The sequence below is a fragment of the Rhinolophus ferrumequinum genome, chromosome X, assembly GCF_004115265.2.
Source record: "Rhinolophus ferrumequinum isolate MPI-CBG mRhiFer1 chromosome X, mRhiFer1_v1.p, whole genome shotgun sequence".
NCBI classification, from domain to species: Eukaryota; Metazoa; Chordata; class Mammalia; order Chiroptera; family Rhinolophidae; genus Rhinolophus; species Rhinolophus ferrumequinum.
The window spans coordinates 69,513,564-69,538,210 of NC_046284.1; the positions used below are offsets into that span (position 1 = coordinate 69,513,564).

At 36.6% G+C, this 24,647-nt stretch overlaps 1 protein-coding gene across 2 annotated transcripts in view; it reads right to left on the minus strand.

Moving 5' to 3' along the window:
- Positions 1–449: 449 nt before the first annotated feature.
- The window catches only part of LOC117022708 (uncharacterized), a 65,922-nt gene continuing 41,724 nt past the window's right edge, over positions 450–24,647 (minus strand). The window contains exons 4-6 of one of the 2 annotated variants that reach the window (XM_033106920.1): positions 9,984–10,063; positions 9,257–9,395; positions 450–1,059 (exon numbers count right to left, since the gene is read on the minus strand). In XM_033106920.1, the coding sequence (XP_032962811.1) occupies positions 928–1,059; positions 9,257–9,395; positions 9,984–10,063 (351 nt within the window). In that variant the 3' untranslated portion in view covers positions 450–927. The remainder of the gene's footprint in view (positions 1,060–9,256; positions 9,396–9,983; positions 10,064–24,647) is intronic. The other variant, XM_033106844.1, reaches the window with a different exon arrangement.

The window sequence follows — 24,647 nt, forward strand, 5'->3', positions numbered from 1 at the left end:
TTCTGTGCTTTTAATGACAGCTTAGGTATCACCTTTTTTTTTTTTTTATGACCTTCTTCCTCCACCATTATCACACTTCTCCCTAGACTTGGTTAATTGTTCTTTAGTTTCCTACTTCTTTGCATATATTTTTATCATTGTATTGATCACATTGAAAAATAATAAGTGATTTTTGCCTCTGTTTGTTCTACCAGTCTAAGCTCCAGAGACTATTTCAGATTCATCTTTGTACCTTAGCAACTAACTAGTGTTTGTCACATAGTTGGTGTGAAATAAGTGCCTTTTAAAGGAAGGAGGAATAAAGGAAGAGAAGAAGTAATAAGGGAAGAAAGGAAAGAAGGGAAGGAGGAGCCCAGATCTTGGGGTCATTCCACTACACCACTCAGTTTACAGAAATCATTTAACAATTCTTAGTTTATGTTAAGGAATAAATTTATAATAAAATTGCACATTTCAAATAAAAGTCATCATTTATAGGCCAATGATTTGGTACAATTCCTTAGATTTATCCAGTAACTCAAAAGTATTCAATATTCTCTATAAGCAATTTGCAACAAACCTTCTATGCATTTCACTGAGCACTTAATAAAGATACCTGTCATAAATCAGTAACCAAGTATTATGCTGAAGTTTGGAGATAACAAATATTTATCATCCCTGCTGAGTTAATGAAGTTGGATATTAGAAATGAAAGTTTTGCTCTGTGATCACGGGGAGAGGGAAGGAAAAATTAAAGGTATAAAGAGATAAGAATTGATGACATAAATACATAAAGAAAGGTAAATTATAATTTACAGTATAAGAAATCATGCAACGTTTTCTTAAAGTATCCCTAGTATACTTTCAAAATGATCAGATAATCACGTGTGTGTGTGTGTGTGTGTGTGTGTGTGTGTGTGTGTGTGTGTTTATTTCTGCAGGAAACATTTAATAATTGGGTTTCTTCTGCACATGTCCCATCCTATAAGGAATTTCTGGCTCTTCAGAACTTGGGTATCCAAATTGTTGTCTCTCTCTTTGAATGTAGCTTGACTTTGGAACTTCTGGTGTCAAAAAATTCTGCAAGGAAGTTAAAAATATCAAACATAATTAAATACCATTTAATAAAATTTCTATTCCTGTTTAGATATGCTTATGTATTAGAAAAATGGACATATAATATCTGAGTGATTTTAGAAATCCATTTAATTACCATTATAAATTTTAGTGATTTAAAAAAATACACAAAATATTTTCGTTAAGCAAATAAATTGCTGGCTGATTTTAAATAACCAATAAATACTGTACTTCTAATACAATTTCCCCAGACAAGTTTAGATATTGTGTAATCCAGAATCTCTGTACTAAAGGAAGAAGCAAAAATTACAGGAACAAATTTATATAAGAGAAACAAATAACTTTTTCCTGAAATTATAGTACCAAAGTCCACACTCTAATCTTGTACGGTGATGAATGCTAGTACTACAAAATTAAACTTGTTGCTTTTACTAAGTATTCCACTTTCCTTAATCATATACACAAGTGTTAAGTTACAACATGTTTTCACATTATATGTTATTATAACAACATTATGTAATATTAACCAGAGTTTTGCTACTGCTGTAGAATTGTTCTATGATAGGTGTTTCTGCTAAAACTGCATTTTTTCAGCATAACATGTTACCTTTTGACAAAAATCTCCACTCACAGATGCACTTTTCTGTTACAGAGACTCTGAGGAAACATGTTCATGAGCATTTAAAAATACCATTTTAAAACAGATCTGGGAAAGTATGTATCCATGCTTTATTTTGTACTGCAGTACTACATACTGTAGGCCTTTGAGAATTCTCTATTTTTATTGGAAAACATTGTACTGATCTCCTTCTCCATTTGTAAACAATGATTCAAAGATATATACCGTGTTTCCCCGAAAATAAGACCTAACTGGAAAATGAGCCCTAGCATGATTTTTTCAGGATGACATCCCCTGAACATAAGCCCTAGTGCGTTTTTTGGAGCAAAAATTAATATAAGACCCGGTCTTATTTTCGGGGAAACATGATAGATATTGTATATATATACACACACACACACACACATATATACATATATAGATATAGATATATATCTATATACGTATATATCTATATACGTATATAGATATATATATATCTACATAGATATGTATATCTATGTAGATATATATAGATATATGACGCGTGGGTTTATTTCTGAGCTCTTGATCTATTTGTCTGTTTTTATGCCAGTACGGTACTCTTTTAATTACAGTAGCTTTATAGGATAGCTTAAAATCAGGAAGTATAATGCCTCTAACTTTGCTCTTCATTCTCAGGATTTCTTCAGCTATTTTGTACTTTTGTGTGTGTGTGTGTGGTTCCGTATAAATTTTAGCAGTGTTTTTTCTATTTCTGTAAAAAATGCCGTTGGAATTTTAATAGTGATTGTGTTGAATCTATAGATGGCTTTTGGTAGTATGGATATTTTAACATTATCCCAATTGCTCCAATCCATGAACATGGGATACCTTTCCATTTATTTGTGTCTTCTTCAATTCCTTCCATCAGTGTTTTGTTGTTTACAGAGTAGAGATCTTTCACCTCCTTGGTTAAATTTATTCGTAGATATTTCATTGTTTTTGATACTATTGAGCATGGGATCAATTTCTTTATTTCTTTTTCAGAAAACTCATTGTAAGTGCATAGAAATGTTACTGATTTTTGTATGTGAATTTTGTATCCTGCAGTTTTACAGAATTCATTGATTAGCTCTGATAGTTTTTGGGTTGCGTCTTTAGGATTTTCTATATGTAAAATCATATCGTCTGCAAATAGAAACGATTTTATTTCTTTCTTTCCAATTCTGATGCCTTTTGTTCCTTTTTCTTATCTGATTGCTCTAGCTAAGACTTCCAATACTATATTGAATAGGAGTTGAATTGGTCCTATTCTTAGAGGAAAAGTTTTCAAAATTTCACCATTGAGTATGATGTAAGCTGTGGGCTTGTTTTATATGCCCTTATTATATTGAGATATGATCCTTCTATGCCTAGTTTGTTAAGTGTTTTCTTTTTTATCATGAATGGATGTTGAATTTTGTTAAATGCCTTTTCTGCATCAATTGAGATTATCATATCATTCATTTCTTTCATTCTACAAATAGAGACAAATAATGCAATGTATCACATTGGTTGATGTGTGTATGTCGAATCATCCTTGCAACCCATGGATAAATCCCACTTGATCACGGAGAATGATCTTTTTAATTTGCTGCTAAATTCAGTTTGCTAGTATTTTATTGACAATTCTTATATCTATATTCATCAGAGATATTGACCTATAGTTTTCTTTTCTAGTAGTGTCCTTTTCTGGCTTTGGTGTCAAGATAACGCTGACCTCATAAGTTGAGATTGGGACTGTTCCCTCTTCTTTGATTTTTTGGAGAATATTGAGAAGGTTTGACGTTAATTCTAGTTTAAATATTTGGTAAAATTTACTAGCGAAGCCATCTGATCCTGGGCTTTTCTTCACTGGGAGATTTTTGATTACTGTTTTATTCTTCTTACTAGTAATTGGTCTATTCAGATTTTATATTTCTTCTTGATTCAGTCTTTGTAAGCATGTTTCTAAGACTTGTTCCATTTCTTATATGTTGTCTAGTTTGTTGGAGTATAATTGTTCAAAGTAGCCTTTTATGATCCTCTGTATTTCTGTGGTATCACTTGTAATATATCCTTTTTCATTTATAATTTTGGGCTTTTGGTCCTCTCTGTTTTTTTTCCTTTATTAGTCTAGATAAGAGTTTGTCCATTTTGTTTATCTTTTCAAAGAAACAACCCTTAGTTTGATTAATTATTCTGTTGTTTCTCTGTTCTCTATTTCATTTATTTCTGTTCTAGACCTTATTATTTCCTTCCTTCTGAAAACTATGGGCTCAGTTCTTCTGTATTTTTTCCTAGTTCCTTGAGGTGTAGAGTTAGTTTTTTATTTATTTATTTATTTATTTATTTATTTATTCATTCATTCATTCATTCATTCATTTTTATTGGGGAATATTGGGGAACAGTGTGTTTTTCCAGGACCCATCAGCTCCATCATTGATTTCAATCTAGTTGTGGGGAGCGCAGCTCAGCTCCAGGTCAAGTCATTGTTTTCAATCTAGTTGTGGAGGGCGCAGCTCACTGGCCCATGGAAGAATCAAAACCACGACCTTGGTGTTATGAGCACCGTGCTCTAACCACTGAGCAAACCGGCCGCCCACCTGCGGCTCAGCTCCAAGCTCAAGCCATTGTTTCCCACTGGGCCACGTGGGAATCCAACCGGTGACCTTAGTGTTATCAGCACTGTGCTCCAACCACTGAGCCAACCGGCTGCCCCTAGTTAGGTTGTCTATTTGGGATCTTGCTTGATTCATAATGTAGGAATTTATTGCTATGAATATATCTCTTAGAAATGCTTTTGCTACATCCCATAATTTCTGGCATGTTGTGTTTCCATTTTCATTTGTCTCAAAAAACTTTTATTTCCCCTTTAATTTCTTGTTTGAACCATTGGTTGTTCAGAACAGTGATGTTTAATTTCCATGTGATTGTAAACTTTCTCATTTTCCTCTTGTTTTTGATTTCTAGTTTATGCTATTGTTGTCAGAAGATACTTGGTATGATTTTAATCTTGCTGAATTTTCGATAACTTGTTCTGTGGCCTAACATATGGTCAAGCCCAGAAAATGTTCAATATGCTATTGAGAAAAATGTGTAGTCTGATGTTGTTGGATAGAATGCTCTGTATATATCTGGTAGGTCCATTTAATTACAGTGCTGTTCAGATCCACTATTTCCTTATTGATTCTGTCTGATCTATGGATTGTTGAGAGTATGGTATTAAAGTCCTCAACTATTACTATATTACTGTTTATTTCTCCTTTTAGTTCTAGTAGTTTTTGCTTTATATATTTAGGTGCTCCAATGTTGGGTGCATACATCTTTACAATTGTTATATTTTCTTGATGAGTTGACCTCTTTATCATTATATAATGATCTTCTTTGTCTATTTTTACAATTTTTAGTTTAAATTATATTTTGTCTGATACTAGTATAGCTCCCTGTGCTTTTTCATGGTTACCATTTGCTTGAAATGTCTTTTTTATCCCTTTTGATAAGAAAATTTAATCCATTTCAGTTAAGTAATAAATGACAGGTAACAACTAACTATTGCCACTTTGTTAATTGTTTTCTGGTTGTCCTGTAGATCCATTGTTCCTTGTTTCTTATCCTGTTGTCTTTTTTGTGTGTGCGTTTTAAAATATTTTGGTATTGGTATGCTTTGAGTTCTTTATCATGTTCTTTTCTGTAATTGCTACAGGTTTTTCCCTTGTGGTTAAAATGAAGCTTACATAAAATATCTTAAAACTACAATACCCTATTTTAAGCTAAGAACAACTTAATTTCAAAAGAATTCCTAAACTTTATACTTTTACTTCTATTCCCCGTCACATTTTAGGTTATTATTTTTACAATTTACATATTTTTACATTGCATAACTAATAACAAATTATTCATTCATTTAAAAATTTTTAAACTAGAGTTGTATGTGAATTACATATCACCATTACCACATTACAGAATCTAATTTTGACTATATATGTATAATTACCAGTGAGTTTTATGCTACCTTTTAATTTTTTATGATGTTAAGTAGTGTCCCTTTATTTCCACACAAATAACTCCCTTTTTAGCACATCTTGTAACACAAGTTTGGTGGTAATGAATTCCCTCAGTTTTGGTTTGTTTAGGAAAGTCTTCATCCCTCCTTTATTTCTGAAGGGCAGCTTCTCTGGGTATACAATTCTTGGTTGACATTTTTTGTTCAATATTTTAAATATACCATCCCATTCTCTACTGGCCTGAAAACTTTCTGCTGTGAAATCTGCTGATAGTCTTATGGGGGTTCCCTTCTATGTAAAGTCTCTTTTTACTCTTGCTGCTTTTAAAATTCTGTCTTTGTCTTTGACTTTTGACAATTTAATTATAATTTGTCTCAGTGTAGTCTTATGTGGATTCTACCTGTTTGGATCCTTTAGGCCTCATGGATCTGGATGTCCATTTCATTCCCCAGGTTCAGGAAGTTTTCATCCATTATTGGCTTAAATATATTTTCTGTCTTTTTTTTTTTTCTCTTCTCCTTTTGAAATTCCCATAATGTGAATATGGTTTCTTTTTATTGTGTCCCATAAGTCCCTTAGGCTTTCTTCACTTTTTTTTCATTCTTTTTTCTTGTTGCTCCTCTGACTGGATAATTTCAAATTTCCTGTCTTCCAGGTTGTTGATTCTTTGTTCTGCATAGTGAAGTCTGTTTTTGAAACTCCCTATTGAATTCTTCAGTTTAATTATTGTATTTTTCAACTTTAGGATTTCTGGGGGTTTTTTTTTAATGGATTTTATTTCTTTGTTGAACTTTTCATTTGGTTCATACATTGTTTTCCTAATTTCACTTAGTTGTCTGTCTGTGTGTTCTTGTAGTTCACTAAACTTTCATAAGAGGATTATTTTGAATTCTCTGTCTTACTGTTCATAGATTTCCATTTCTTTAGGGTCAGTTATGGGAGCTTTATTAGTTTTCTTTGGTGATGTCATGTTTACCTGATTTTTCATTATCCTTGATTCCTTATGTGGGCATATTCATATTTGAGTAGTCAGGCTCCTCTTTCAGACTGTATAGGTTTGCTTTGGCAGAGACAGATCATCACCAGTCATATCAGTTTGGTTTTCTGGGCATGTCTTCTGGTAAAGTCCTTAGGCAGGTGGTGCCTGCTATTATGGCCTATTTTGGGTCAAGACAACTGTTCGAGCTCTGAGGTCAGGGGTGGGGTGTGTGCCACTGACTGAGAATAGTTGGATAGGATTGCTGGCTTAGTTCCCTACCCAAGTGAGTCTGTAGGATGGGATCCATGGTTGCCTAGATTCTCTGGTCAGGCTTATTAGATGGGACTGGTTACTATATTCTGTAGTAAATGGGACTATGAATTAGCTTCCCTGCCCTGGCAAGATAGCAGGACAGGACCCAGGGTTTATATGGGTCATTGTTTGAGGACCCAAATCAGACAAGAGTGTGTACTAAATTTTGTAGTCAGATGAGGCCACCAGTTTTGCTCTGCAGATGGAGAAAGCCACAGGCTATGCTCTCTGTTCTAGTGCCACTGTAAGCAGGGCTGTTGGATAGGTTTTTGCAGCTTTCAATGTGCTCTGGTTAAGTTCCCTTGTCAGGATGTCTGAACACTGTACTCAGCAATGAGTGGGTCTATGAATTATTTTCCCTGCCCAGGCACAGCAGGAGAAGCAGTTTTTAAGCCAGCAAAGCTCTTTCTTTGTTGTATTATACTAAGCCAACTCACACTCCAAGTTCCCTGACTGAACAGGGCCACTGGCTTTCTCTGCAGGCTATCATCTCTGTCTGCCTGCCTCTTGGTTGGACTACTGCTTGTTTATGTGGCTTCCAGGTGCTCTCACCAGTCCTTCTGGTCAAATGGGGCTGAGAGATACAGTCCACAGTGGGTGGGGCTCTGTCTCAGTCCCTTTCCTGGACGGGACTGAGAAGGGCCACCCCAGGACTCTCCCACTTTTTCTCAAACAAGCTTTCCAGTCAGAAAGGGCTGACAGCTCCCCTCAGATTTGGATATGAATTAATCCCTCTGCCGGGACATAGCAGGTGAACCCTCCATGCCAGGTACTGTCTTTTCTCTGGGGGCAATCAGCTCTGCCCATCTCTTAGCTGGAGCATTACAGGATACACAGCTTCCAGGTGTTCTTTGCACCTCATATGGGCAGACAGGGCCAGGAGACACTCTCCTCGGTGTGTGGGGCTGTGATTCAGCAACTTGCCTGGGTGTGAGAAAACCAGACTCTAGGACCAGCAAAACTCCTTCTTTGAGGATCCAAACAGGCAAACATGCATTCCATGAGTTCCCTGGTCAGAGTGCACCACTAACTTGGTTCTGCAGATAAACAAAACTGCTGGTTGGGATTACTACTTGGAGACTGCAGGTATGAACTATCTGCCAAGATAGGTGTGCTGCTGTTAATATGTATTATAACTAGAGATCTAGCAATCAGCATTAGCTTGAGCAATGTACTACGTAAAGTATTATTTAAGTAAACTAAAACACAAAATAGCAGTTACCTTGTTAAATTATCAGGATTTAATGATTATATTAACATAAGACCAGTCTGACGTTTGAGTTAGTCTCATGACATTTAACCAGTTTTCTTTTGATCTCTGATCTCCTTTCTAAAGATTGCAAATTTAAGTAAGTATATATACATATATGTATATATATATATATAGCATATTAACTCATATGAAGTATTATATATACCATACCTTTGACTATTATTTCTCATCTGACTCATATATACTTATATAACATTATATTATATAATGGCACATTATATATAAAGTATATCAATATCCATGAAATATTATATATGAGGTCTGACAATTAAGTTTACGAACTTATTGAAATGATGTGACTAACCTTTTTTGATATCAGAGGGATTATTCATTATGAATTTGTACCAACTGGACAAACAGTTAACCAAGTTTACTATTGGAAGTACTCAAAAGGCTGCGTGAAAAACTTAGACAACCTGAGCTTTTCACCAATAATCCACACAGCTCTTGCATCACGACAATGAACCAGCTCACATGGCACTGTCTGTGAGGGAATTTTTAGCCAGTAAACAAATAACTGTATTGGAACACCCTCCCCACTCACCTGATCTGGCCCCCAATGACTTCTTTCATTACTTGAAGATAATGGAAATATTAAAAGGAAGACATTTTGATGACACTCAGGACATCAAGGGTAATAATACGATGACAGGTCTGATGGCCATTCCAGAAAAGAATTCCAAAATTGCTTTGAAGGGTGGACTAGGCTCTGGCATCGGTGCATAGCTTCCCAAGGGGAGTACTTCAAAGGTGACCATAGTGATATTCAGCAATGAGGTATGTAGTACTTTTTCTAGGGTGAGTTTGTGAACTTAATTGTCCTGCCTCGTATACTGTAGCTTTGACTAATATTTCTTAATGTTACAAAATGAAATAGTGATAGTGAGTCTTCTAACCTTAACTTTCCACATTTTTATCTCTACTGATTCTGTCATATAATTTTGTTATAACAAAGTCTTATCATCATGTTACCTTTACTTGAATTATGGTGATGATAACCGTATATAGAAATTGAAATACATGATACATACAGAGAATGGCTTCGTGTGCGTAGATGAAGAATACTTGTTCCCATAAGTTGTTTCAGGTTTAGCTGTTCCCGGAACGCCATCCCAAAAATGAGACTCATAGACGTGAGGACTGTCCTCTTTGGGCTCATGAATCATAAAGCTATTTTAAATGAAAAATAAAAATAAGGTACTTTAAGATACTTAAAAAAATCAGACACATAGTGTTGCGTTATGGTGAAATAAATTATTCTCACTATATTTTATGGGAAGCAAGTAAATTAAATCATCCAGAAGTCACATTAGATTGATATAGCAGATATAACAAAATAATGGCATCCTTATAAAACCAAGAAAACCATTCTCCATTTATTCTATTTCTTGCTAAAATTAGGGTTTTTGTTAGGGAATATTTCCTATGTTCCTTCTCAGAATATCTGAGAAATTACTATGATACTTAGATAAAATGAAGGAAGAACAATTAAAAAAATCTTACAGATTAATTTTGGTCAGTGCTGACTTTTTTCAGGAAATGTGTTAAAGAGTTATCTTCTGCTCTGGCATAACACAAGTAGATATGCATAGTTAGAAACATTTTTATCTCTTTCTATGCTCTTCCTTTCTGCTACGCCACCTCCTACTAAAAAATAAATACTTAAAACTCTACTAAAATTCTTTCCAAATAAGACCCCACTTCCTTTCTTTTTCAGTATTTACAAGCTTTCACCTTCCTTTTTAATAGATAGCTTACTTGTAATTTCTTCCAGAGAACTGTGGTGGTGGAGATACAGGGCTTCTGGGAAGGACACTCTGAAGGGATGTCCAGGGATTCTTCACATCATTTTTTTTAAGGAATAGAGGAAAGGGTTAACTATGATTTTAAGGAAATTTGAAATACAATAGCTCACATTGATTCTACATGCTAAATATCTAAATGTCAAGATATTGCCAGGCCTGATCTTAAAAAAATGACAACCAGAGAGTAAGGGGGGTGAGGGGTGGGAGATGAGGGTAAGGGGGATCAAATATATGGTGATGGAAGGAGAACTGACTCTGGGTGGTGAACACACAATGGGATTTATAGATGATGTAATACAGACTTGTACACCTGAAATCTATGTAATTTTACTAACCATTGTCACCCCAATAAATTAAAAAAAAAATGACAAAGGTATTGCTAAAAGGCAAATGTTTAGGTATAACAATGATAACTTTGTAAGTCTCTCCCTCCCCCACCTCTCTCCCCCTGCCTACTACCAAGGATGGAGAATGGCTTACTTAAGAGGAAATGCAAATGGAAGGTTTATTTCAGCTGCCACTCTAAGCATTAAGTGACCCTTCCAGCCAAAAGGATTAAATATAAATCCCACTTCCCATTGTCACTGTGTGTAAAACATCCCCAGAGAAAACACAGTCCACAAAAGTAACTTAGGCATGGAACAAGTAGGATGAATATAGAGAGCTACGTCATCAAACAGCCATGGCATACTGCAAAGAGTTTTGGAGGGAAGCTAATACATACAAATCAATTGATAAAGACTTGGTACTTAAAGACCATACTTTGAGTAAGTGTAGCAAAGAGTAAATTGGTAATATGGAATTGAGGCAAGAAATTGTCATTTTAACCCAGACATGAGGCATATAACAGTGAATCCAGACCAGACCTACCCAGAGCCTATTCTTATAGCCACACTATAAGAATAGGGTGGGTATAAGAATAGGTGGGTTCAAAACATTGTGACATGGACACTTTGATAGAGCCTTAAAATCAAGGATATTTTTACACAGTTACTTTGATAGAGATATTTTGACATGGGGAAATTTGATGCAGACTATAAAATAATCCTTTGTACTTTCTGATTAAAAAAATTAGTAGTATGTAAAATATACACCATGACTCATCCCAAAGTTTTAGTTCATGTCAAAAATCACCCCTGGGGACTGGTTAATCTGGAATTGGTAATAATGTCAATGATAAAGTTTGTGTCAAAGATAAAGGTTAGGTATCATCTGGAAAGACGAACTAATACAAACAGAAAGAATAAGACAGACCTAATATTTTGCCTCTGTTGTTTAACTATCTTTCTTTTGTTTTCAGGCTTTCCTTTTCTGCTTTAAAGTCATGATCTTTTAAAAATAAAACAAAAAACCCACAACAAAACAAAAAAAGAAAACCATGACTCTTGAAAGTGTGATTTCAGTAAAGCTTGGCAAGAAAGTTTCACTTGTGTCTATAGCCAGTCTCTCTGATCTCTGCTTCCTGATGTCATTGTAGACTGAATAAAGGGTTCCCGACCATTCTGTACAGCAGATCTTAAAAGCGGCTACCTTTCCTTCCATGGTGGACTTAATTTTATTGGTCCAGGCCTTTTTCTCTAGCAGGCATAAGAGCAGTGTACATCTGATGTGATGGAAAGAAGCCTATCTAAAATTTGGATTTGAGGGCCATAAACCAGATTCTCTAGCTTCAGCAGCATGCTATATTGAGAAGGATCCCATGGGAAGCAGTAGGGGAGTCTCAGCATGTAGAGGGTCTGTTCTGTACCTTACATTTTTCCAGTTTATCTCTAATTTAAACTCATTAATCCAGACCTAGCCCTTGATTTCAATTAGCTAGATGTAGAAAAGTGTTTCAGGCAGAACCACAGAGTAGAAAATTATAGAGTAGAAGGCAGGGCCAGGCTAACATGATGATATATATATATATATATATATATATATATATATATATATATATATTTTTTTTTTTTTTTTTTTTTTTTTTTTTGAAATCAGGCCCTAAGGGTAGTGGTGATGGTAGTGTGGCATGCTACTCTTATGAGCACTTGGGGGTTCAGAAAAAAATAGCAGCTAGCTACTGAAGACAATTTTCTCCAGGATCAGTGGCTGTTTTCAGACTCTTGAAGTATGGTGACCATATAATTTATTGTCCAAACAAGAACATTTACAAGTGTGACAGGAGGAACTGTTAATTTTCAGATTGTAACAACTGACAGAAAGTGGGACTATCCTGGTCACCCTACCTTGAAATCACTGCTGTTGAACCCAAAGCCTCCCCATGTTTTTCAGAAATGCAGTCAATGTGGCTTTCACTTTTTCCATCAAAAGAAATTCCTCTTCCATATCTTATTTCAGAAAACCCTGAAACACCCTACTTGGTGTAACATAGGCATAATCATTGATTCCACTGTTTGGCACCCATAACGAGGTCAACGATGTGAGAGTGTGGGACAGATGTGTTCAGTATAACATTAAACCATGTTCCAGCTTGACAATTTCAAAGGACGAAGAAAAAGCCATGTGGAGGGGCCCATTAGGACATGATAACTATGGTAATGTCAGCATATTTCTATTTAAATGTATGATCAAAGAGCAAAACATCATCTAAAGGTTGGGAAAAGTAAAGAAATCAACAGAAGTTTCCAGAACTATCTGATGACATTCCAAAGAGCAAAAATTTTGTGTGCAGCAAGTCACACAGGTCCATCTAATCTATCTAGGACAGCCTGACTAGGTGTTCCATGTATTGGAAGTCACCAACCAAGTAGTTGTCCTATTCATTCTCCTTTCCAAAGCCAATACAATTTTACCAATTGTTACAGATTAAGGCTCTATCTAGGGCAGCAATACTTAGAACCAGGATTAGATTACACCATGGAGAATGGAATATAAGTTTCTCAGATGAATTTTAAGTTTTAAAAATGTATGATAAAATCTCTCCTAAGGGCTCAACAGCACTGCCTGGCCCTCCCCCAATTCCCTAATTAATTAATTCTCCTACTCTCTGAGACAGGCATTTCATCACATGCTCCTTCCAAACTTCCAACTTCTCCATGTTCTTTATTCCCAGTTTGATGACTTCACTTCTTATTTCACTAAGAAAATAGAAACGATCAGAAAGGAACTATTTCATCCTCCCATCACAAAATTTACCAACCTACCTGCATCTGTGTCCACATACTCGTACTCTATTATGGATAAGCATTGTATCAAAGACCGACGCCTCCAAATGTGCTCAGGATCCCTCTTCTTGCCCTCCCAAGGACTTTATAAAGGCAATTATTCCCATTCTACCCTATCACGTTTTTTCCCCCTCTACTGGATCATTCCTATGAATATACAGATTTGCTTTACACAAAACTCTCTTAACTCCACATTCTCTCTTAGCTGTTGCCTCATTTTGCTGCTTCCTATCACTATAAAATATTTCAAAAAAGTTGTCTGCCTTCATTACTATAACCACTCCCTCACTTCTCTTTCACTTTTCTTTTTTATACATTAATTTAATGGGGTGACATTGGTTAGTAAAATTATACAGCTTTCAAGTGTATAGTTCTATAATACATCACCATATATTTGACCCCCTTTTCCCTCATCTACCACCCCTCTCCTCCCTTACCTTCTGGTAACCACTAAACTGTTGTTTGTGTCTATGAATTTTTGTTTCTTTCTTTGTTTATCTTGCTACTTTGTTGCTTTCAGTTTTATAAAACTGTCACTTTTCAATACATGCCAACCTTGTTTCTGTCCCCACCATTCTGCTGAAACAGCTCTTGTCAAGGTTACCAACTACTTCATGTTGCCAAATCCAATGCTATTTCTCTGTCTTCATCTGACTTTATCTCTCAGTAGCATTTATATAGTGGAGCATTCCCTAATTCTTGAAATACTTCCTTTTCTCTCTTTGCTTCCATGATACCACACTCTCCTGTTTTTTTCCTATTGCTCTGTATGATCTATCCCAGTTCCTTTTGCTGGCCTAGCTTCTCCTTTGCTACCTGATCTCTAAATGTTGGAACACCAGAGAGCTTGTTACTAACCTCCTTTTTCCTCTATCTCTATACTCTATCCATAAGTCCAGTAACATGACTTTAAACAGCAGCCATATCCTGATGACCATCAAATTTGTATCTCTAGTCCATACTTGTCTCCTGATGTCCAACTGCCTACTCAAGACCTCCACTTGGATGTATAATAGGCATCCCCAACTAACCATGTCAAAACTAAAATTTTGACACTCCCCCCCAATAAAAAAACCCCTGCTCATCCTTCACTGTTCCTCATCCACCCAGTTGCTCAACCACCATCATAGGAGTCATCGTTGGTACCTGTCTTTCCCTCATGCCTCATGTCCAATCTATAAGTAAGTTTTGTTTGTCCTGCTTGTAAAATAGATCACTTCTCTTTATCTCCACAGTCACCACCCTAGTTCAAGACGTCAAGTAGCTCTCTCTTGGACTACTGTAAGATTCTGGACACTTCTTCCTCCTTCCAGTTACTATTCCCTCCAAACCATTCTCTGCACAACATTCAGAATCATTCCCAATGCAGAAAGTCCTCCACTGTGACTTTCCACTGAACTAACAACAACAACAACAACAACAACAACAACAACAACAACAACAACAAATGTCTTACCATATCCTACAAAGCCCAGCTTGATCTGCCTCCTTCATCAACATTTCAGCCATGTTAAATTATTTGAACACATCAAGCCTCTTTTTCTCTTAGAGTTTTTGAACTTGCTCTTCTTTCTGCTTAGGAAGTTCTTTCCCTGATTTTTTGTATGGAAGGATTTTTCTCCACTTCCAGTCTCAATTCAAATATCACCTCTTCAAGGACCCTTCCCTAACTTTCCCATCTAGTGTTGCCCACCCCAAATACACTGTTATATCACCCTGTTTATTGTACTTACAGAATTTAACACAATATGAAAGTATTTACTTTCTTATTTGATTATTGTCTGCCTCTCCCTTTTCTAATGTAAGCTCCAAGCACATAGTAGGCATTCAATAATTATTTTGTTCAATGAATACATTAATAATGGTATCTAATGAACACTACTGGGTACATTTTTATGCTAAAGACCAAAGAGGATAACATTGGTTCCTCTCATATGGAGTCTGCAATCTCTTTGCTTGACCCTATACTTTAAAGGCCTCTTGATATATCTATCTTGAAAGAACACCAGGACCAGTTGACAAATAATGTGAACAATGAATAAGGCATAATGAGCTATCAATCAGAACCGGTCTACTGATTGTCCAGGACTTTTTACTTCTATATCCTTCTGACTGCCCACCTTTTGGTACCTTTGTGCCCTCATAAAGAGAATAAGAATGAGAAATAAAATTTGATACTCAAACTCAATTTAGTTTGTACTAGCAGATCTAATCAAAAGTTGGTATGAGGAAAAATATTCTGAAAGGAAATCAGATTCATTTTTTGTTTAGAGATTTAATATATCCATATTTCCTTTTGTCTCACTTCTTAATCAAGACTAAAGGTAATTAAGCATTTAAGATAGTGGTCACCTATCCAGGGAATAAATGTCAAAGACATGGAAGGAAGACAAAGAGATAAGTAGTTTTTCAATCCCTTACTCTACGATTACTTCAATAATCAGAGAGGAACTGTTGTCACGCAGCAGCCTACCTGTCTGTCCCCTCGTGCCTACCCCTAAAGAAAGGAGAGTCTGTGAGACTAATCCTTTCAGGGACTTTGCTTCACCTTTGTGCTTACACCTTATGTCTCCCTGTTTGGCCCCAGTGGATGGCTGGTTAGCCAATGACGAGTAAATTCCCCACAGGAGGGTCAACTCAAGCCAGGCACTGTTGAGTGGGAACCAGCAGGAGAGTCCACGGGGTTGACAGAGGTGGGCATAGATCTCCACCTTCCCCCGGCTAAGGAGAGCTTCTGGCTTTGTGGCTGCATTCCTTCCCACAACCTGCTTGGGAAGAGATTCAATGGTGTAATAACATCAGTTCTGCATCTATTCATTTCAGTAAGTTTCAGCATAATGGTTTTGTCTCTTGGGGAGGTACATCCTGAAGTTGACCGTTCAGCTGCTTGCAGGGAAGGGTGATTAGTTCGAATCAGTTTCTTAGTATAATGTGTGAAATTCACAGACCTTGGAGAAAACAATGCTGCTTTCTTTTGTGTGCATCAATAAAAGCCACAAGGTGGCCCGATTGGGGGCTTTCAGTCCTTTGAGGCTGTGAGACCCTTGGCCCCTGTTTCATAACTCTCTTGATTTCTGTGTCTTATTTTCTTAACCCTTTGCCACCCCTTCTCATTCACTCACTGCCTGTGTTGCACTGGATACGACAAGGAACTGTTTTGTTTCCTGCTTCTGCCTGAAATGACAGCCCTGTTCACCCAAAAGAGTGAATCTAGGCTCCTTTTGAGTTCTTTTGGATCAGTTGTGAAGTGAATTTTAACTTTCTCAATGTTCCTTAATTCATGTTAGACTGGCCTGCGAAACTTAGAGAGAAGTTTCACACTGATGATTGGAAAAAAGAACAAAACACATCCATAAAAACATAGAAAGTATATATAAAAGGAGTTGAAACAGTTCATTGAGAGCACAACTTAAAACAGATCAACTACGTATTAACACACACTGCAGTCTTAAAATTGGACTTTAAAACCAGAATAATAGTCTTAATTTCCTTAAAAGTTTAATGTAAATTAACACTCTCTAGGCTATGTTTAAATTCTCTCTAGCCAGAAGCACAGAAATGTAATGAGATTGAGTATTTTAAAGTTTTGAGGAATACATTTTCTTACTGTTGCTCTAAGTCACACATACACATAAAATACACACACGCACACACACAAACACACATTTATGTGAGTGTGTTGGAAGCTGCATTAAAATGCAGTCACCACCATTGTGTTCTATTTAGTATCATGAAACAGTACCCTGAGGCATTGTAAACCAGAAAGAGTGAGTGTATCTGCCAAAGGTACACATTTTACAACTGTTGAGTAAGTGAAATCCTCAGAGAATCTGAGTCATGTTATTCATAGTTTCCTCTACTGGCACTACACCTAATAGACAGACCATATGTCTTAACATTTTATAAGGATAACACTGACTTCATATGACTTTTTTCAATAATGCAAAATTGATAAATGTATTACCTAACTAGGATGTCAGGCTTGTGTAACAAATACAAAGATGATTTTTGCAAACAGTGCCTCCAATAAGCATCTAATATCCAAAATATACAAGGAACTCATACAACTCAACAACAACAACAAAAAACAACCCAATTGAAAAATGGCAGAGGACCTGAAAACACATTTCTCCAAAGAGGACATACAAATGGCAAATGGACATATGAAAAAATGCTCAACATCAATAATCATCAGAGAAATGCAAATAAAAACCACAATGAGATATCACCTCACCCCAGTTCAAGTGGCTATTATCAACAATACAAATAGTGATAAGTGTTGGAGAGGATGTGGAGAAAAAGGAACCCTCATACACTATTAGTGGGAATGCAGATTGGTGCAGCCGCTATGGAAGGCAGTGTGGAGGTTCCTCAAAAAATTATGAATAGGGGCGGCCAGATGGCTCAGTTGGTTGGAGCATGAGCTCTGAACAACAGGGTTGCCAGTTCAATTCCCACATGGGCCAGTGAGCTGTGCCCTCCACAACTGGATTGAAGGACAACAACTTGGAGCTGATGGGCCCTGGAGAAAAACACTGTTCCCCAATATTCCCCAATAAAAATTTTTTTAAAAAAATGAACAGAATTACCATATGACCCAGCAATCCCTCTCCTGGGTATCTACCCAAAAAATCTGAAAACATTTATCCATAAAGACTAGTGTGCTCCAATATTCATTGCAGCTTTATTTACGGTGGCCAAGAGTTGGAAACAACCAAAATGTCCTTCGATGGATGAATGGATAAAAAAGTTGTGGTATATATACACAATGGAATACTATTCGGTGGTAAGAAAAGATGAAATAGGACCATTTCTGACAACATGCATGGATCTTGAGATTATACTGCTAAGCGAAATAAGGCAGACAGAAAAAGTAGAGAACCATATGATTTCACGGATATGTGGTATATAAACTGAAAACAAAAGAACAAGACAAACAACTGAAAGAACAAAAACTTATAGACATAGACAATAGTTTAGGGGTTACCAGAGGGTAAGAGGGGAGAGGGGAGCGGGGCTCTAGAAGAGAGTAAATGGAGTTCAATATATGGTGATGGAAAGAGAACTGACTCTGGTGTGGTGAACACACAATGTGAGCTATAGATAATGTATTACAGAATTGTACACCAATAATCTATGTAACTTTACTAACAATTGTCACCCCAATTAATTTTAATTTAAAGAAAAAAAAAGAACTACAAAGATTATAATAAAAGTACAGATTAAAAAAAAGCTTTTCGAAATTAGTATCAAAATGGCGGCGTGAGGTGAGCCTCTGTAAATCTCCCCTGGAATTTACAACTAATTGAACAACTATAAGTCTACAAAGGACTCCCTGCACAGCAGACAGGCAAGACGAAGAGGCCCACTAGTGAATTCACCTAAAGGTGGGAGAATCGCATGAGCGGGGGAGGAGGGAAGGGAGAAGTGCGGAGACGGAGCCGCTCAGGTGCAGGACGCAGACCTAGTTCAGTGCTCTGAACTCGCGGCATCCCGGAACTACCCCAGCTGCGGGAGAGGGCTCACACAGCTAGGGCTCTGTCTCTGGCCCACAGAGCCGAGGGGACAGCATATAACACGGCTGAACCCAACGCTCAAGGCAGAGACCTCGGAGAAAAAACTGAGGGAAGAAGGCTGAAAACGGTGGTTTAAGCCCTCACCGCCGAGCAGAGAATGGAAGCCTTAGGCACTGAGACTAGCGGCCCCATCACTACCCTCCCAGAGCTCACCCAGACCCCACCTGCCCGGTGCTAGAAGCAGAATAGTAGCAGTGTCAGATCAAAAGAACAGAATATTTGCTGTTCTGAGAACTGTGGACCACAGACACAGATTCGCAGCCCAACTAGTTCTGGCAAAGGGGAGGGAGCTGTGGAAGCAGGACAAGCTGTGGTGGTGGTCGCCACCATTGCTCTGGGACACCTCTGACAACCAACCCACCCTTAGCCCCACATATCTGGGCGGATCCCTGCAGGAGTAAACAGAACTGCTGAAACGTACAGCCTCTGAATCTGGTGCATGAAGAGCTTTGGAACTTCAAAAACTCTCCGCCTACCCACACGGACACTGCACCCTGTGACCCAGGCAAACTATTAACAAAAAAGAAACCCGTCTCCCAGGAAATCCCCCTCATTGTGTGAAAGCTAGAACAGTGCAGAGAAAACATAACACTACAGTGTGAGAGAGACAAGAGGGCTGGAGTCGGAGAGAAAATAAAACATTCTACAAACAAGTACTGGAAAACAAAAGAAAGGCCTCTTCCTATCAACCTGTTGCAGAAGCCACTCTTGTAGATGTCTAGGAAGAGAAATCATAAATCAGTAATTGCCATGAATAACCAAGGCAACAAGACAGCTCAGAAAGAAAGTGAAAAGTCTCCAGGAAAGGAACTTAAAGATATGGAAATATGTGACTTAAAAGACAGAGAATTCAAGATTGCAGTTCTGAAAAAACTCAACAAGAAGCAAGAAAGCACAGAAAGGCAGTTTAATGAACTCAGAAACACAATCAAAGAACAACATGAGCATTTTACAAAAGGGATTGAAATTTTGAAAAAGAACCAAATAGAATTCCTGGAGATTAAGAACTCAGTAGAAGAAATTAAGAATGAAATAACCAGCTTAGGTAGTAGAGTTGACCAGATGGAAGAAAGAATCAGTGACATCGAAGATACAAACCTGGAAATGACACAGATGGAAGAAGAAAGAGACTTGAGACTTCAAAGAAATGAAAGAACTCCACAAGAACTTTCTGACTCCATCAGAAAGAGCAATGTAAGAATAATGGGCATACCAGAAGGAGAAGAAAGAGAAGGGAACAGAGAATATATTCAAACAAACTGTCGATGAGAACTTCCCAAACTTGTGGACAGAACTCGATCCTCGAATCCAAGAAGCAAATAGAACACCTAATTACCTCAATCCCAACAGGCCTTCCCCAAGGCATATTTTATTGAAGCTGTCTAAAATCAACGACAAAGAAAGAATCCTCAAGGCAGCCATGGAAAAGAAGACGGTAACCTACAAAGGAAAGCCCATTAGATTATCATCAGATTTCTCAGTAGAAACTCTACAAGCCAGGAGGGAGTGGAAACAACTATTCAAACTACTGAAACAGAGGAATTGTGAGCCAAGAATAATATATCCAGCAAAGATATCCTTTAGATGTGAAGGAGGAATAAAGATATTTCCAAACATACAGAAGCTGAGGGAATTTTCTAATATACGACCTGCACTACAAGAAATACTAAAGGAGGCTATTCGACCACCATCAACAGGGACAATTTATGGCAACCAAAACATAAAAAGGGGGAGAGTAAAGGCCTGAACCGGAATATGGGAATGGAGAAAGTAAGTGTGCTGAAGAAAATGGAATACTCTAAATATCAAACAATCTTTTACATAAACTTAAGGGTAATCACTCAAAAAAAATCCAGAATTGAAATACATACTGTAATAAAAGAAGAAACAGAGGGAAACATCATAGAATACCACCACACAGAAATAACAGACAATAACAAAAAGGCAAAGAAACAATAGAGACACAGCCTTACCAGAAAACTAAAGATAGAATGACAGGAAATCCTCACATATCAATAATCACCCTAAATGTAAATGGACTGAACTCACCAATAAAAAGGCACAGAGTAGTAGATTGGATCAAAAAACTGAACCCAACCATATGCCGTCTCCAAGAGACACATCTCAGCTACAAGGACAAGCATAGACTCAAAGTGTAAGGGTGGAAATTGACACTCCAAACAAATGGTACCCAGAGAAAATCAGGTGTAGCCATAATGATATCACATGAAACAGACTTCAGGGTGAAAAGATAACAAGAGACAAAGATGGACATTTCATAATGGTAAAGGGGACTATACAACAAGAAGACATAACAGTCATCAATATTTATGTCCCCAATCAGGGAGCACCGAAATATACCAAGCAACTACTAACAGAACTAAAGGGAGAAATTGACCAAAACACAATTATACTAGGGGACTTAAATTCATCATTGACAGCTATGGATAGATCACCCAAAGGGAAAATAAATAATGAAATAGTAGCCCTAAATGACACATTAGATGAAATGGACATAATTGACATTTATATAGCATTTTATCCTAAAACATCAGACTATACATTTTTTTCTAGTGTACAAGGAACATTCTCAAGGATACACCATGTATTGGGACATAAAACTAACTTCAGCAAATTTAAGAAGATTGAAATCACACCAACCATATTCTCTGATCACAAGGCTTTGAAATTGGATATCAACTGCAAAAAGAAAGCAGGAAAAAACACAAAACCATGGAAATTAAACAGCATACTTTTAAAGAACGACCAGGTCAAAGAAGAGATTAGAGGAGAGATCAAAAGATACATAGAAACAAATGAGAATGAAAGTACATCCTACCAAAATTTTTGGGATGCAGCGAAAGCAGTTTAAAGAGAGAAATTTATATCATTACAGGCCTATCTCAAGAAACAAGAAAAATCCCTAATAAATAACCTCATGTTACACCTTAAAGAATTAGAAAAAGAAGAACAAATGAAACCCAAGGTCAGCAGAAGAAAGGAAATAATAAAATCAGACCAGAACTAAATGAAATAGAAAACAAGACAATGGAAAAAATTAATGTGACAAAGAGCTGGTTCTTTGAAAAGATTAACAAAATTGACAAACCCTTGGCTAGACTCACTGAGATAAAAAGAGAGAAGACACTAATTAACAAAAACAGAAACGAAAAAGGGGAAATCATCACGGACACCACAGAATTACAAAGGATCATCCAAGAATACTATGAAGGACTGTATGCCACCAAATTCAATAACCTAGAAGAAATGGACAAGTTCTTAGAAACATATAGCCTTCCAAGGCTGAACCATGAAGAACTGGAAAATCTAAACAGACCAATCACCAGTAACGAAATTGAATCAGTCATCCAAAAACTTCCCAAAAGCAAAAGTCCTGGATCAGATGGCTTCACTAGTGAATTCTACCAAACCTTCAAAGAGGGTCTAATACCAATCCTGCTCAAACTCTTGCAAAAAATTGAAGAAGAGACAATACTCCCCAACTCATTTTATGAGGCCAACATTACCCTGATACCAAAACCTGGTAGGGACATCACAAAAAAAGAAAACTACAGACCAATATCTCTGATGAATACAGATGCAAAAGTCCTAAACAAAATTCTAGCAAATCGAATACAACAATGCATTAAAAAGATTATTCATCACGACCAAGTGGGGCTCATCCCCGGTGAACAAGGATGGTTCAACATCCGCAAATCCATCAATGTGATACATCACATAAACAAAATAAAGGACAAAAATCATATGATTATATCAATTGATGCAGAAAAAGCATTTGACAAGATACAACATCCATTTATGATTGAAACTCTTAACAAAATAGGTATAGAAGGAAAATACCTTAACATCATAAAGGCCATATATGACTAACCCTCAGCTAATCTCATAATTAACTGTGAAAAACTGCAGACCTTTCCTCTACGTTCAGGAACACGACAGGGCTGTCCCCTATCACCTCTGCTTTTCAACATAGTGTTGGAAGTCCTTGCCAGAGCAATGAGGCAAGAAAAAGAAATAAAAGGCATCGATATTGGGAATGAAGAAGTTAAATTGTCACTCTTTGCAGATGACGTTATGCTGCATATAGAAAACCATAAAGACTCCACCAAAAAGCTATTAGAAACAATCAACGAATACAGTAAAGTTGCCGGCTACAAAATCAATGTACAAAAGTCCATTGCATTCCTATATACTAACAATGAAATCTCAGAAAAAGAAGTACAAAAAACGATTCCTTTTGCAATTGCAGCAAAAAGAATAAAATACCTAGGAATAAACTTAGTCAAGGATGTGAAAGACGTATATGCTGATAACTGTAAGACATTTTTAAAAGAAATTGAAGAAGACACAAAGAAATGGAAAGATATTCCATGGTCATGGATTGGAGGAATCAACATAGTTAAAATGGCCATATTACCCAAAGTAATATACAGATTTAGTGCAATCCCCATCAAAATCCCAATGGCATTTTTTAAAGAAATAGAACAAAAAAATCATCAGATTTGTTTGGAACCACAAAAGACCCCGAACAGCAAAAGCAATCTTCAGAAAAAAACAGTACTGGAGGTATCACTCTCCCTGAGTTTCGCTTGTACTACAGGACTACAATAATCAAAACAGCATAGTATTGGCAGAAAAACAGACACGTAGACCGATGGAATAGAATTGAGAACCCTGAAATAAAACCACATAAACATGGACAGATAATTTTTGACAAGGAAGCGAAAAACATACAATGGAGAAAAGACAGTCTCTTCAATAAATGGTGCTGGGAGAATTGGAACGCCACGTGTAAAAGAATGAAACTGGACTGCTATCTGTCACCATGTACCAAAAGTAATTCAAAATGGATCAAAGACTTAAGCATAAGACCTGACACAATAAACTGCATAGAAGAAAACATAGGTACTAAACTTATGGACCTTGGGTTCAAAGAGCATTTTATGAATTTGACTCCAAAGGCAAGGGAAGTAAAAGCTAAAATACACGAATGGGACTATATGAAACTTAAAAGCTTCTACACAGCAAAAGAAACCATCAACAAAATAAAGAGGCAATCAACTGAATGGGAGAAAATTTTTGCAAACAGTGCCTCCGATAAGGGGCTAATATCCAAAATATACATGGAACTCATGAAACTCAACATGGTGATGGAAGGAGAACTAACTCCGGGTGGTGAACACACAATGGGATTTATAGATGATGTAATACAGAATTGTATACCTGAAATCTATGTAATTTTACTAATAATTGTCATCCCAATAAAAAATACTTTTTCAAACCAGATGTCCTCATTTTTAGATCAGAAAATGCCATTACTATTCAAGCATCACCTCTTCTTTTAAATGCTTTTCATGAATCAGTGATAAATAAAACAGCACAAAGTTTAGTGGGATAAACCTGAAGATCAAGGGCAATGGTCTATCATTACTCCTTTTTTATATCTGTTTATTTATTTATTTATTTATTTATTTATTTATTTATAAATTAAAGTTTATTGGGGTAACAATTGTTAGTAAAGTTACATAGGTTTCAAGTGTACAATTCTGTAATACATCATCATATCATGTTGTGTGTTCACTACCCAGAGTCAGTTCTCCTTCCATCACCATATATTCGATCCCTTTTACCCTCACTTACCACCACCATCCCCCTTTACCCTCTGGTAACCATTACTCCCTTTTTAAATCTATGTGTTCTTTTTTATTATTTATTATTTTTAATTAAAATTTATTGGGGTGACAATTGTTAGTAAAGTTATATAGGTTTCAGGTATAGAATTCTGTAATACATCATCTATATATCACATTGTGTGTTTACTACCCAGAGTCAGTTCTCCTTCCATCACCATATATT